General features: G+C 39.1%; 3 protein-coding genes across 3 annotated transcripts; 2 read left to right on the top strand and 1 right to left on the bottom strand.

Annotated features, from left to right (window-relative positions):
• The first annotated feature begins 819 nt into the window (after nucleotides 1-819).
• Nucleotides 820-2113, top strand: LOC118376013 (gamma-crystallin M3-like). Its single transcript, XM_035762661.2, has 3 exons — nucleotides 820-987; nucleotides 1338-1577; nucleotides 1763-2113. The coding sequence occupies exons 1-3, from the start codon at nucleotides 979-981 to the stop codon at nucleotides 2054-2056; spliced, it is 543 nt and encodes a 180-aa protein (XP_035618554.2). The 5' UTR covers nucleotides 820-978; the 3' UTR covers nucleotides 2057-2113.
• Nucleotides 2114-5945: 3832 nt separating this feature from the next.
• LOC118376010 (gamma-crystallin M3-like) lies at nucleotides 5946-7010 on the bottom strand. The gene is made up of 3 exons (XM_035762659.2): nucleotides 6855-7010; nucleotides 6437-6685; nucleotides 5946-6272 (listed from the first exon to the last, which is right to left on the bottom strand). Exons 1-3 carry the CDS (start codon nucleotides 6867-6869, stop codon nucleotides 5994-5996), a joined length of 543 nt encoding a protein of 180 aa, XP_035618552.1. The 5' UTR covers nucleotides 6870-7010; the 3' UTR covers nucleotides 5946-5993.
• A 2926-nt stretch (nucleotides 7011-9936) lies between these two features.
• On the top strand, nucleotides 9937-11505 carry LOC118376008 (gamma-crystallin M3-like). The gene is made up of 3 exons (XM_035762657.2): nucleotides 9937-10042; nucleotides 10445-10711; nucleotides 11138-11505. The coding sequence occupies exons 1-3, from the start codon at nucleotides 10034-10036 to the stop codon at nucleotides 11429-11431; spliced, it is 570 nt and encodes a 189-aa protein (XP_035618550.1). The 5' UTR covers nucleotides 9937-10033; the 3' UTR covers nucleotides 11432-11505.
• The last annotated feature ends 3131 nt before the right edge of the window (nucleotides 11506-14636 follow it).

Genomic DNA, 14636 nt, shown 5'->3' with positions numbered 1-14636 from the left:
ATCTAGTAGTAACCCACATGTAGACTATTGAGAAAAGCTGTTTGGCTCTCAGTCGACTTGCGAATAGGAAGAACTTTGCAGCGGAATAAAAAAATTGCCATGATGGTGGGTGATAATGTTTAAAGAAAACCTAGCCCTGAAACGAATCGTAGGCTGAAAATAATTTGCACATCATCTAATAGGAAAAGATACGGAAGACTCACGGAAACATCCGAATTGGCACTTCAAGGCCAAATATATCATACTTTGACTAAAATGATGACTTACATTGTTGTGAAACGTCGTAGGTGAGCTGTGGCCATCATCTTTTAGCTGTAAAAAGTGAATTTCTACTGGTGTGTGTGTTAAATAATGATAAGTAAACTGCTGGGTTGGTCTCCTTACTCTGAGTTCCCCGAGCCTCTGTCCCACTATAGGCTGAGTCACTGCAGGATTAACCGAGCATGACCTCGTGACCCCATCTGCTCCCAGGACTGTTGACATCCACCTCTCAAAACAGTTGTCATGGTGACAGACACATTCTCACCCCCTAAAATGTGTATGTTAAATACAATACACAAATCATTAAGATCCATCTTCACAGCCTAAAAAAATTAAGTAAAAAATTATTGCGCCATATATTTCATACTCCAAACCAATTATAATGATGGTGAAAAGTGTTGGTCTTTTGTAAAACACAATCCAATACATGTAAAAAGTGTTTGTAAATACTCTTGTTAAAATATGATAAAAACAGCTACATGTTTTAAATACCTATGATCACATGATAATTCTAATACAGTATTCGTGCCCACTGTCTCTCTGCTTGTGCCAGCCAAGGACACAGCTGCACAAAATCAACAGCAAGAAGCATCCTGCTTATTCATCAGGATGGGGAATTTGAATAACAAAAAGCCATTTGAAATGGTATAAAGGTATAAAAGCTTGAGTGAACATGGCCTATTGGACAACATCCCAGAGCCGCAGCAAACAGACACCATGGCCAAGGTACAGTGCTGTATAGCTGGATTGTCTGCCTGATACATTAGCAATTTACTTTATTTAATTTATTTATTTTAGAATTGTTAAGTTACAGTTTTGATGTTTTTTTTATGTTCAGTAACGTTCAATTCCATTTGAACAGCTGTTCTTCATGGCTGAGTTTGTGTGGGCCTCATTTCTACATTTTACCATTTCATTGTTGATTTACTAAATGAATTACCAGTCGTTCTTCTTACAGAAGAAATGGTTTACATTTCAATATTTAATTATTTAGTTGATTAAAAATGACTTTTGATTTGAGGCATATCCTTTTCCTCTCTGTGTTGTGATTGATGCCTTTTCGTTGGTTGCTCCAGATCATCTTCTACGAGGACAGGAACTTCCAGGGTCGTTCCTATGAGACCAGCTCAGACTGCCCTGAGTTGACCTCCTACCTGAGCAGGTGCAACTCCTGCAAGGTGGAGAGCGGCTGCTTCATGGTGTATGACCGCTCCAACTTCCAGGGAAACCAGTACTTTGTGAGGAGAGGAGAGTATGGTGACTACCAGCGTATGGGCATGTCTGACTCCGTTCGCTCTTGCCGTATGATCCCCATGGTAAGATGGCTCTATTGGAAAACAACTTATATATATGAGGCATTTATAGTGTCATATGTATAGTATATATAGCTTAATAAAATGTATCAAAAAATGTAAGTATTTGATTGTAAACTGATCAGATTCCTATTTAATTACTTTGATCATGTTCTTACTTTAAATATGTGTCTTTATTAACTTTACAGCACAAAGGACAGTTCAGGATGCAGGTCTATGAGAGAGAGAACTTTGGGGGTCAGATGCACGAGATGATGGACGACTGTGACTCCATCCAGGAGCGTTACCGCATGTCCGACTGCCAGTCCTGCAACGTGATGGAGGGCCACTGGCTCATGTACGAGCAGCCCCACTTCAGAGGCAGGCAGATGTACGTGAGGCCTGGAGAGTACAGGAACCTCAGAGAGATGGGAAACAGCTCCGTGAACAGATACACCTCCATGAGACGTGTCCTGGATTCCTGCGAGAGCCAGCATCATTGAAGTCTGAGATTCTTATTTTTCTGGCATTCAAAATAAATATTGGATAATTGAAATGCATGTTTCATTGTCTATGTATTACTTACCTAAACTTTAATTATCATTCTAGTACAAGTGAATGATAATATTTTGTCTCTAGTGCCTTCAGAAAGTATTCATACCGCTTAACTTATTCCACACTTTGTTGTGTCACAGGCTGAATAATTAAAAATAATACAAATCTCCCCCATCTACAAACAATACCCTGTAACAACAAAACGAAAATATGTTTTTAGATATTTTTGCACATTTATTGCAAATTAAATACAGAAATGTCCCATTTATATAAGTATTCAATACTTTGTATAAACACCTTTGGCAGCGATTACAGCTGTGTGTCCTTCTGGGTACGTCTCGTAAGAGCTTTCCAAAAGTGGATTGTGCAACATTGGCCCATTATTTTTGTTCAAAATTCTTCAAGCTCTGTGAAATTGGTTGTTTATTACTGCTAGACAACCATTTTCAGGTCTTGCCATATATTTCCAAGTAGATTTAAGTCAATACTGTAACTCGACCACTCAGGAACATTCATTGTCTTCTTGGTAAGCAACTCCAGTGTAGATTTGGCCTTGTGTTTGAGGTTATTGTCCTGCTGAAAGGGGAATTAATCTCCCAGTGTCTGGTGGAATGTAGACTGAACCAGGTTTTCTAGGATTTTGACTGTGCTTAGCTCCATTCTGTTTTTTTTTTATCCTGAAAAACTCCCCAGTCCTTAACGATGACAAGCATACCCATAACATGATGCAGGGACCACTATGCTTGAAAATATGGAGTGTGGTACTCAGTAATGTGTTGTATTAGATTTGCCCCAGACATAACACTTTGTATTCAGGATATAAAGTTAATTTTGTATTACTTTAGTGCTTTGTTGCAAACAGGATGCATGTTTTGGTATATTTTTTATTCTGTAAAGGCTGTTAATTAGTTAGTATTGTGGAGTAAGTACAATGTTGTTGATCCATCCTCAGTTTTATCCTATCACAGCCATGAAACTGTTTTAAAGTCATCATTGGCCTCATGCTGATATCCTTGAGCGGTTTCCTTCCTCTCCTACAAGATACAGAGATGAGGTAGTCATTGAAAAATCATGTTAAACATTATTATTGGATACAGTGAGTCCATGCAACTTATTGTGTGACTTGTTAAGTAACAATTTCCTCCTGAACTTATTTAGGCTTTCCATAACAAAGGGGTTGAAATCTTATTGACTCAAGACATTTCACCTTTTAATTTTTAATAAATCTGTAACAATTTAGAAAAACATAATTCCACTTTGATATTATGGGATATTATGTGTAGGCCAGTGACCAAAAAAATCAAAATTTAATCCATTTTAAATTCAATCTGTAACCCGACAAAACGTGGAAAAGTGAAGGGGTGTGAATACTTTCTGAAGGCACTATATTTCCTTTAGTGTCAATTAATGAAAAAATTATTTTGGTTTAGGAGACTTGTTTATATTGTAGTCCTAAAATATGCACCATGCTTATTTCTGAAACAACTAATATTGCATATACTGTATATGTTTATATCAGAGCCAACGTAGGTGCACGCTGCCACCTTACTACCCTGATACAGATTCAAACCCAGCTCTGATGATTATAACCATGTTTACATCTAGACATTATTCTGAAGCCCACCAGGCACCAGAATAATGGATAGTCCATATGAATGATAGAAACTCATATACGGTAGGTGTCTGTGAAATCATCTTGAGTTGAACTTAGGTAATGCAATTGAGTAAATTGATCTAAAAAGGAACATTTGTAAATAAAAAAGGTACATTGTACAGACAACTTCATTATGTACAGGGCCACAACATTCACTTGCTCTATGTTTTGGGGATTGTGGGTAATTTGGCTCATCGTGAATTTCGTACATCTTGGGTTATTGAACTTAATGCCCTTCGTTCTTACAGTAGCAAATGGTCAGTAATTCTAATAACCGGCAAAGTCAGCTCTTCCAACGTGGAATCTGCTGGTCAAACTACTGAAAGCACCATTTGAGGGGTAGAGTATGCAGCCTACTGTAAAAAAATAACTAACAAAATATAATTTGGCCATCATGTTGTCTAAGCCTTTAACTTATTTTGAATTTACTTGATTATTATGAGTTACACAAACAAAGGAATCTAAATTGAAACTTTGTTGAATTTAATAAATTAGGCCAGCCTACCATTTTTCCTAGGATAGCTACTGCAGCAAGAGAGTGAAGGAGAGGTTGCTAACTAAGTGTATGTAACTTTTGCTAGCCAGCTAACTAACTTTGGTACCTGGGGTGAAAAAATGAAGCTTTTTTTAGTTAGGTAGCTCCTGCACCGCTCTTTGCTAGCTAACATAACGCTGCATCCAAAACTTATACAACTCCAAAACTGATAAGGTGGCTGCAATAATGCTTATATTTGTGATCTATCCCCTTTCTAAACACATTGCATTATATTTACTGAACTTATTTATGGATTCAGTTTAAATTCTTTGTCATTGAATCTAATTACAGATTATCTCAACATTTTGTATGGCGGTGACACCATGTCCCTTTGTCAAATTAGCCTGATTAAAATGGAAGAGTGGTCTTTGTAAAGGAGTGGTTTAGCATGCCTGATTCAAATGGAAGAGTGGTCTTTGTAAAGGAGTGGTTTAGCATGCCTGATTCAAATGGAAGAGTGTGTCTTTGTAAAGGAGTGGTTTAGCATGCCTGATTCAAATGGAAGAGTGGTCTTTGTAAAGGAGTGGTTTAGCATGCCTGATTCAAATGGAAGAGTGGTCTTTGTAAAGGAGTGGTTTAGCATGCCTGATTCAAATGGAAGAGTGGTCTTTGTAAAGGAGTGGTTTAGCATGCCTGATTCAAATGGAAGAGTGGTCTTTGTGAAGGAGTGGTTTAGCATGCCTGATTCAAATGGAAGAGTGGTCTTTGTAAAGGAGTGGTTTAGCATGCCTGATTCAAATGGAAGAGTGGTCTTTGTGAAGGAGTGGTTTAGCATGCCTGATTCAAATGGAAGAGTGGTCTTTGTAAAGGAGTGGTTTAGCATGCCTGATTCAAATGGAAGAGTGGTCTTTGTAAAGGAGTGGTTTAGCATGCCTGATTCAAATGGAAGAGTGGTCTTTGTAAAGGAGTGGTTTAGCATGCCTGATTCAAATGGAAGAGTGGTCTTTGTAAAGGAGTGGTTTAGCATGCCTGATTCAAATGGAAGAGTGGTCTTTGTAAAGGAGTGGTTTAGCATGCCTGATTCAAATGGAAGAGTGGTCTTTGTAAAGGAGTGGTTTAGCATGCCTGATTCAAATGGAAGAGTGGTCTTTGTAAAGGAGTGGTTTAGCATGTACAGTACATGTTTACAGGTTAGTGCTGTAGCCTTCTAAAACTATAACCAGCACCATTCACTTAGAAAGTGGATTATATCACAGTCTGTCAAATGTAAACACAACTGCAACTCCTTAACTCCTGAAATGTAAACACAAACACAACTCCTTGTCATTTTTGGAGGCATGTTCTTGACACAACAGTCGTGTGTCGTACAGTAGCTAGTAAAATAGTTTAGGAGTGTCTGTTAACCATCTGTAAATAACTTTGGCTAGCTAGCTAACTAACATCGCTAATCTGCAGGCCAAAACAATTCACTAATTTACAGCTAGTTAGCTGTCTCACTGTTCTTTGCTGTCAAGTGTAATATTACCCCCAGAACTGATAAGGTGTATTCACTAATGGTTCCATTTTCCTCTTCGTGACATGTCCACTTTCCAAGCCTATTGGCTCACGGCAGACACCAGACCTTATGCACTTGTCTTACTAATTGGTTCCTTTTGATTGATGAGATGGTTGTTATGCTCTGTTTTAATGAACTAGAACACATCAGGAATAATTACAAATCTAACACTTTATTAAGTTAAACTAAAAAGTTGTGATTTTAACAGGAATCAGTGATACGTCTAATCGACATGAATCTATTCATGGAGCTGTTTCCCATCTCTCTGAGGTTCCTGTACTCTCCAGGCCTCACGTACATCTGCCTGCCTCTGAAGTGGGGCTGCTCGTACATGAGCCAGTGGCCCTCCATCACGTTGCAGGACTGGCAGTCGGACATGCGGTAACGATCCTGGATGGAGTCACAGTCGTCCATCAGCTCGTGCATCTGGCCTCCGAAGTTCTCCCTCTCATACATCCTCATTCTGAACTGGCCCCTATACTGTTGATAAAAGCAACAGGTCAGACAGATATGGAACTACTGTAGATCCAACCGGTGGACTCATACATTTAAATGTCAAATCTTGTTGATGACATGAGTTCACGACCCTTGCTGTTGAAACTATCTGCATCAGCTAAGAAGCAGCGACACACTCCATTACTTACACTGGGGATGTTACGACAGGACCTGATGCAGTCGCTCATGGTCATACCCATCAGGCGCTGGTTGTCGGGGTACTCTCCTCTCCTAACCATCATCTGGTGACCCATGAAGTTGGGGCGCTCATAGACCATGAAGCAGCCGCTCTCCACCCTGCAGGAGTTGCACCTGCTCAGGTAGGAGGTGACCTCAGCGCAGTCGTTGCTGGTCTCATAGGAACGACCCTGGAAGTTCTTGTCCTCGTAGAAGATGATCTACACAGACAATCACACAGTTAGTGCTCGATATGTTGAAATTAGTGCACTGATGCTGATTTGATTAGCAATGCCTTGTGTTTCCGATCGGACAGTGTTCTTTGGATGTAGGGCTGCTTGGATAGACCCAGAGAGATGGGCACGGAGGAAGACTTGCAGTGGCACTTACCTTGCCCATGGTCATGGTGATGGTGATCCAATCTCTTATCCAATTTCAGATGGAATGCTGGACCATCAACCTCCTGTCCCTTTTATACCTTGGACCGCATTCACATCTCCATATTTATTGTTCTAGAACTCCATGAGTCATCATTCTATATTGTTGTGCAAGCCTGTCCTATAGTGTCACGTACTGAATGCCACGTTTATAACTATGTCACTGGGGGTAAAATAGAGGATCATGTTTGTTTCCAGCTAACCCTAGCTACCCTAATACTAGCTGAAGTAGTATATTAGTATTTTATCAAATATTCCAGATCAATTGAGATGGAACTGAGATGGAATTCAATGTACATTGTAGCATTATTTTATTGTGAGGTATTATTTTACTGGATAGTTTTTTTTATGGCACTATGTACACTACCAGTCAAACGTTTTAGAACACCTACTTATTCAAGGGTTTTTCTTTATTTTTACTATTTTCTACATTGTAGAATAATAGTGAAGGCATCAAAACTATGAAATAACACATATGGAATAATGTAGTAACCAAAAAAGTGTTAAACAAATCAAAATATATTTTAGATTTGAGATTCTTCAAATAGCAACCCTATGTATTGATGACAGCTTTGCACACTCTTAGCATTCTCTCAACCAGATTCATCTGGAATGCTTTTACAACAGTCTTGAAAGAGTTCCCACATATCCTGAGCACTTGTTGGCTGCTTTTCCTTCACTCTGTGGTCAGACTCATCCCAAACCATCTCAATTGGTTGAGGGCAGGGGATTGTGGAGGCCAGGTCATCTGATGCAGTACTCCATCACTCTCCTTCTAAGTAAAGTAGCCCTTACACAGCCTGGAGGTGTGTTGGGTCCTGTTGAAAAACAAATGATAGTCCCATTAAGCCCAAACCAGATGGGATGGGATGGCGTATCGCTGCAGAATTCTGTGGTAGCCATGCTGGTTAAGTGTGCCTTGAATTCTAAATAAATGATAGACAGTGTCACCAGCAAAGCACCTTCACACCATCACACCTCCTCCTCCGTGCTTTATGGTGGGAAATACACATGCAGAGATCATCCGTTCAACCCCCACGAGTCTCACAAAGACACGGTGGTTGGAACCAAAGATCTCCAATTTGGACTCATCAGACCAAAGGACAAATTTCCACCAGTCTAACGTCCATTGCTTGTGTTTCTTGGCCCAAGCAAGTCTCTTCTTCTTAGTTTCCTTTAGTGGTGGTTTCTATGCAGCAATTCGACCATGAAGGCCTAATTCACAGTCTCCTCTGAACAGTTGATGTTGAGATGTGTTTGTTACTTGAACTGTATAAACCATTTATTTGGGCTGCAATTTCTGAAGATGGTACATCTAATGAACTTATCCTCTGCAGCAGAGGTAACTTTTGGTCTTCCATTCCTGTGGCGGTCCTCATGAGAGCCAGTTTCATCATGGCGCTTGATGGTTTTTGCGACTGCACTTGAAGAAACTTTCAAAGTTCTTGAAATGTTTTGTGTTGACTGACCTTAATGTCTTAAAGTAATGATGGACTGTCATTTCTCTTTGCTTATTTGAGCTGTTCTTGCTATAATATGGTATTTTACCAATTAGGGCTATCTTCTGTATACCCCCTACCTTGTCACAACACAACTGATTGGCTGAAATGCAGTAAGAAGGAAAGAAATTCCTCAAATTAACTTTTAAGAGGGCACATCTGTTAATTGAAATGCATTCCAGGTGACTACCTCATGAAGCTGGTTGAGAGAATTCCAAGAGTGTATAAAGCTGTGATCAATGCAAAGGGTGGCTATTTGAAGAATATAAAATATATTTAAATATTTTTTGGTTACTACATAATTCCATATGTCTTATTTCATAATTTTGATGTCTTCACTATTATTCTACAATGTAGAAAATAGTACAAATAAAGAAAAACCCTTGAATCAATAGGTGTTCTAAAACTTTTGACCGGTAGTGTATGTATTTCTAAAATGTAGGGAATCAGTAGTGTTTCATTATTTCATTATTGACTTGATAATGACTTTGTCCTCTGACTCTTATTTTGTATTATTTTGAGAAGAACCAGGAAGTTGTTTATGGTATGTTGTTAATGTGGTCAGACCAGTAAAGCTGACAAATAGTCATGTTTCTTCATCCAGTGCTTGTCCTCATAAAGTCATACACCCACCTTTAAAATAACCCTCTATCTACATCGTCTTTGTCCTGCTGAGAAATGCTGTGCTTGAGTTGAACTAAAAATGTGTTCATATTTCTTTCATTTATGATATGCAGCAACTCTATAACTATATATTGCTAACCAAAATCGACAGTATGGGACTATAAGTTTCTATCTGCAAAAAGATGATTCTCAGAAAATTGGCTTTAAAGTTTTGAACCCTCATTGGTTTGAATGGTGTCAGCCATTTTTATCATGTATTCTTTTGAACTTAAAATGAATTGGGGTAATTAGATAACATTAGATAACATTGAAAAGAACAAGGCTATGTCAATAACTCAAGCCTGACAAAAATGCAGAACGAACCTTATAGTCCAAAGCTTTCAACATGTAATTACAATACAGAACTGTAAACATTTCAACAGATAAGGTTTATCAACAATTATTGAATTAAAAAGAAACTGGTCAAATACTGTTCTCAGTATACTGTGTAGATATGTAATTACCCCAATAAATACAATGTCAGGTAACTAGCTATATGGTGTTTGTGCAACCAAATTCACTTAGTGTGACCAAGTTTACTAAGTGTGACCAAGTTCACTTAGTGGGACAAAGTTCACTTAGTGGGACAAAGTTCACTTAGTGGGACAAAGTTTATTAAGTGTGACCAAGTTCACTAGTAAATATAATGTAACTGTATTTTGACCTGGTAAAGTACCATCTAGCATAATCACCCAAACTGAAGAATACGCCATGCTCTATTTCTGATGAGAACAATACCTGGCCCCCATGCTGCATTCAGCATCCAATAATAACTCATGTAGATGTGCTGTGTAAAATGTATACAAGCCCCACGTGGGCCTTGTGATGACTCATGCTATTTAGCACAAAGGTATGCAAGGTGCCCTGTGGACCCAATGTCAATATAAAAGTGCACTGGATCGACACAACACACCGTGTCTTCTGCGTGTCATCTAATCAAGCTTCACCATCAAGCTAAACCAGCGTAGCCATGACCAGGGTAATACAGGGCAGGGGATTTGTATTCACTATAAGAGCTGGCCATTGAGATATGAATATAGTGTCTTGCATAGCAGCTATAACCACAAACTCCTAATCATATCAATCTGTGAGAATAAAGCAACGTTTTTCAGCTAAATAATGATAAACTATTTTTGTTTTATTAAAATAATATAGAGTTATTATATGAGATCATGCAGTTGATATGCATTATATACAAAGATAAGAATTTATAATGATGTTTTTAATTATTAATAGTAATGACAAATTAATCACAATCAATTAATAATGATGAACTATATTAATTATGTAAAACATTTAAAATCATAGCCTTTATAATCTTCTCAACATAGGCGAAGAGGTCATAGGTTAAATCATTTTCTCAATCAAATCACCCTCTCAGATCATCTTCTATGAGGACAGGAACTTCCAGGGTCGCAGCTATGAGACCAGCAGCGACTGCCCCGACCTCAACATGTACCTAAACCGCTGCCAGTCGGTCAGGGTGGAAATGGGCTGCTTCGTCATCTACGACCGCTCCAACTTCATGGGCAACCAGATGTTCCTGAAGAGGGGCGAGTACTCCGACTTCCAGCGTATGGGCTCCGTGATGGGCATGGGGGATATGACCATGCTGGAGTCCATCCGTTCCTGCCGCATGATCCCAATGGTAAGACGTCCACAGTTGGAGTTCCACCGTCTCCTTGTGTTTGATGATGACATGTTTAGATTTATGATCTTGTTCATGCTATTTCTCTTCATATAAAGAGTGCATTTTTATATTTTTGATTAGCTAGATGTTCGTGAATGGTGATGAAGTTTGAGTTACTAGGACTCTGTACATATGATACTTGACGTACTGTTCACCTGGGTCGTGTTCAGAAGGGCACACCGTAGCCAAACGTTTTGTAACAGAAAACAAAAATATGTCTTCAAATTGAACAAGTTTAGGTATTATCAAAACAGTTTGTCCCTAATGAACGTGGTCCAGGCCTCTATTACTGTATAAGTCATCTGACAAGCAATGATACTTATAATACTGGAAGCATAGAGTACACACCCAGTAGTAACTGTCAATGTTCTCCCTCCCCAACAGCACCGGGGACAGTTCAGAATGAGGCTGTACGAGAAGGAGAGCTTCGGAGGCCAGATGCACGAGCTGATGGAAGACTGTGACTCCATCCAGGAGCGCTTCCGCATGTCCGAGATGCAGTCCTGCAACGTGATGGACGGACACTGGCTCATGTACGAGCAGCCCCACTTCAGAGGCAGGATGATGTACGTGAGGCCTGGAGAGTACAGGAGTATCAGAGACATGGGCATGAGCACCATGATGAGAGTTCGCTCCATCAGAAGGATCATGGATGCCTGTGAGGGTCAGCGGCATTGATGCCTGACATTCCTGCTGTCCTGACATCCAAAAGGCACAATTCTCATTCAATGTAATAAAACTCTTATTTTGAAGTACCTGTTCTCTTTTTTTTCTATCAAGTCTAATCTACCCATGGTATTTAAATTACACTGGTTTATTCTGACAGATTTGTTGTCTTGGAGAGGGATTTCAAATGGTCTGAAAGAAAAAAAGTAATTTAAAAAAGTAATCATTTGATTTTGATACACCAAATGTGCACATAACATTCATTTATCAATAGCAAAAAAAATGTACATCTCTCTATCTCTCTCTCTCTCTCTCTATATATATATATATATATATATACATGCATTTTCTCACTGGCTCAATTGATTCAAAGTTAACCAATGTTACAGTACATCAAATTACATTACTCAGAAAGCCTGCTGTACTGTAACCTCCAGTTTCTGAAACGTATTTTGCAGAAAACTAATCCTTATTGTCGATTGTTAGCATTATGCTAATTTACAGGTTCTCCACAGTATGATGTTTAACCCATGGACAATGGACTGGTTTAGAAACACGAGAGAAATGATGTATACTCAATGGACTGGTTTAGAGAAGCTAGAGAAGGGATGTATAATGAATGGACTGGTTTAGAGAAGCTAGAGAAGGGATGTATAATGAATGGACTGGTTTAGAAACACGAGAGAAATTATGTATAATCAGTGGACTGGTTTAGAGAAGCTAGAGAAGGGATGTATAATCAGTGGATTGGTTTAGAGAAGGGATGTATAATGAATGGACTGGTTTAGAGAAGGGATGTATAATGAATGGACTGGTTTAGAGAAGGGATGTATAATGAATGGACTGGTTTAGAGAAGCTAGAGAAGGGATGTATAATGAATGGACTGGTTTAGAGAAGCTAGAGAAGGGATGTATAATCAGTGGACTGGTTTAGAGAAGCTAGAGAAGGGATGTATAATCAGTGGATTGGTTTAGAGAAGGGATGTATAATGAATGGACTGGTTTAGAGAAGGGATGTATAATGAATGGACTGGTTTAGAGAAGCTAGAGAAGGGATGTATAATGAATGGACTGGTTTAGAGAAGCTAGAGAAGGGATGTATAATGAATGGACTGGTTTAGAGAAGCTAGAGAAGGGATGTATAATGAATGGACTGGTTTAGAGAAGCTAGAGAAGGGATGTATAATGAATGGACTGGTTTAGAGAAGCTAGAGAAGGGATGTATAATGAATGGACTGGTTTAGAGAAGCTAGAGAAGGGATGTATAATGAATGGACTGGTTTAGAGAAGCTAGAGAAGGGATGTATAATGAATGGACTGGTTTAGAGAAGCTAGAGAAGGGATGTATAATGAATGGACTGGTTTAGAGAAGCTAGAGAAGGGATGTATAATGAATGGACTGGTTTAGAGAAGCTAGAGAAGGGATGTATAATGAATGGACTGGTTTAGAGAAGCTAGAGAAGGGATGTATAATGAATGGACTGGTTTAGAGAAGCTAGAGGAGGGATGTATAATGAATGGACTGGTTTAGAGAAGCTAGGGATGTATAATGAATGGACTGGTTTAGAGAAGCTAGAGAAGGGATGTATAATGAATGGACTGGTTTAGAGAAGCTAGAGAAGGGATGTATAATGAATGGACTGGTTTAGAGAAGCTAGAGAAGGGATGTATAATGAATGGACTGGTTTAGAGAAGCTAGAGAAGGGATGTATAATGAATGGACTGGTTTAGAGAAGCTAGAGAAGGGATGTATAATGAATGGACTGGTTTAGAGAAGCTAGAGAAGGGATGTATAATGAATGGACTGGTTTAGAGAAGCTAGAGAAGGGATGTATAATGAATGGACTGGTTTAGAGAAGCTAGAGAAGGGATGTATAATGAATGGACTGGTTTAGAGAAGCTAGAGAAGGGATGTATAATCAGTGGACTGGTTTAGAGAAGCTAGAGAAGGGATGTATAATGAATGGACTGGTTTAGAGAAGGGATGTATAAGAATGGACTGGTTTAGAAGAAGGGATGTATAATGAATGGACTGGTTTAGAGAAGCTAGAGGAGGGATGTATAATGAATGGACTGGTTTAGAGAAGCTAGAGGAGGGATGTATAATGAATGGACTGGTTTAGAGAAGCTAGAGGAGGGATGTATAATGAATGGACTGGTTTAGAGAAGCTAGAGGAGGGATGTATAATGAATGGACTGGTTTAGAGAAGCTAGAGAAGGGATGTATAATGAATGGACTGGTTTAGAGAAGCTAGAGGAGGGATGTATAATGAATGGACTGGTTTAGAGAAGCTAGAGGAGGGATGTATAATGAATGGACTGGTTTAGAGAAGCTAGAGGAGGGATGTATAATGAATGGACTGGTTTAGAGAAGCTAGAGAAGGGATGTATAATGAATGGACTGGTTTAGAGAAGCTAGAGGAGGGATGTATAATGAATGGACTGGTTTAGAGAAGCTAGAGGAGGGATGTATAATGAATGGACTGGTTTAGAGAAGCTAGAGGAGGGATGTATAATGAATGGACTGGTTTAGAGAAGCTAGAGGAGGGATGTATAATGAATGGACTGGTTTAGAGAAGCTAGAGAAGGGATGTATAATGAATGGACTGGTTTAGAGAAGCTAGAGAAGGGATGTATAATGAATGGACTGGTTTAGAGAAGCTAGAGAAGGGATGTATAATGAATGGACTGGTTTAGAGAAGCTAGAGAAGGGATGTATAATGAATGGACTGGTTTAGAGAAGCTAGAGGAGGGATGTATAATGAATGGACTGGTTTAGAGAAGCTAGAGGAGGGATGTATAATGAATGGACTGGTTTAGAGAAGCTAGAGGAGGGATGTATAATGAATGGACTGGTTTAGAGAAGCTAGAGGAGGGATGTATAATGAATGGACTGGTTTAGAGAAGCTAGAGAAGGGATGTATAATGAATGGACTGGTTTAGAGAAGCTAGAGGAGGGATGTATAATGAATGGACTGGTTTAGAGAAGCTAGAGGAGGGATGTATAATGAATGGACTGGTTTAGAGAAGCTAGAGGAGGGATGTATAATGAATGGACTGGTTTAGAGAAGCTAGAGAAGGGATGTATAATGAATGGACTGGTTTAGAGAAGCTAGAGAAGGGATGTATAATGAATGGACTGGTTTAGAGAAGCTAGAGGAGGGATGTATAATGAATGGACTGGTTTAGAGAAGCTAGAGGAGGGATGTATAATGAA

The sequence above is a fragment of the Oncorhynchus keta genome, chromosome 37, assembly GCF_023373465.1.
Source record: "Oncorhynchus keta strain PuntledgeMale-10-30-2019 chromosome 37, Oket_V2, whole genome shotgun sequence".
NCBI lineage: Eukaryota > Metazoa > Chordata > Actinopteri > Salmoniformes > Salmonidae > Oncorhynchus > Oncorhynchus keta.
This window is presented reverse-complemented; position numbering and strand designations above follow the sequence as displayed.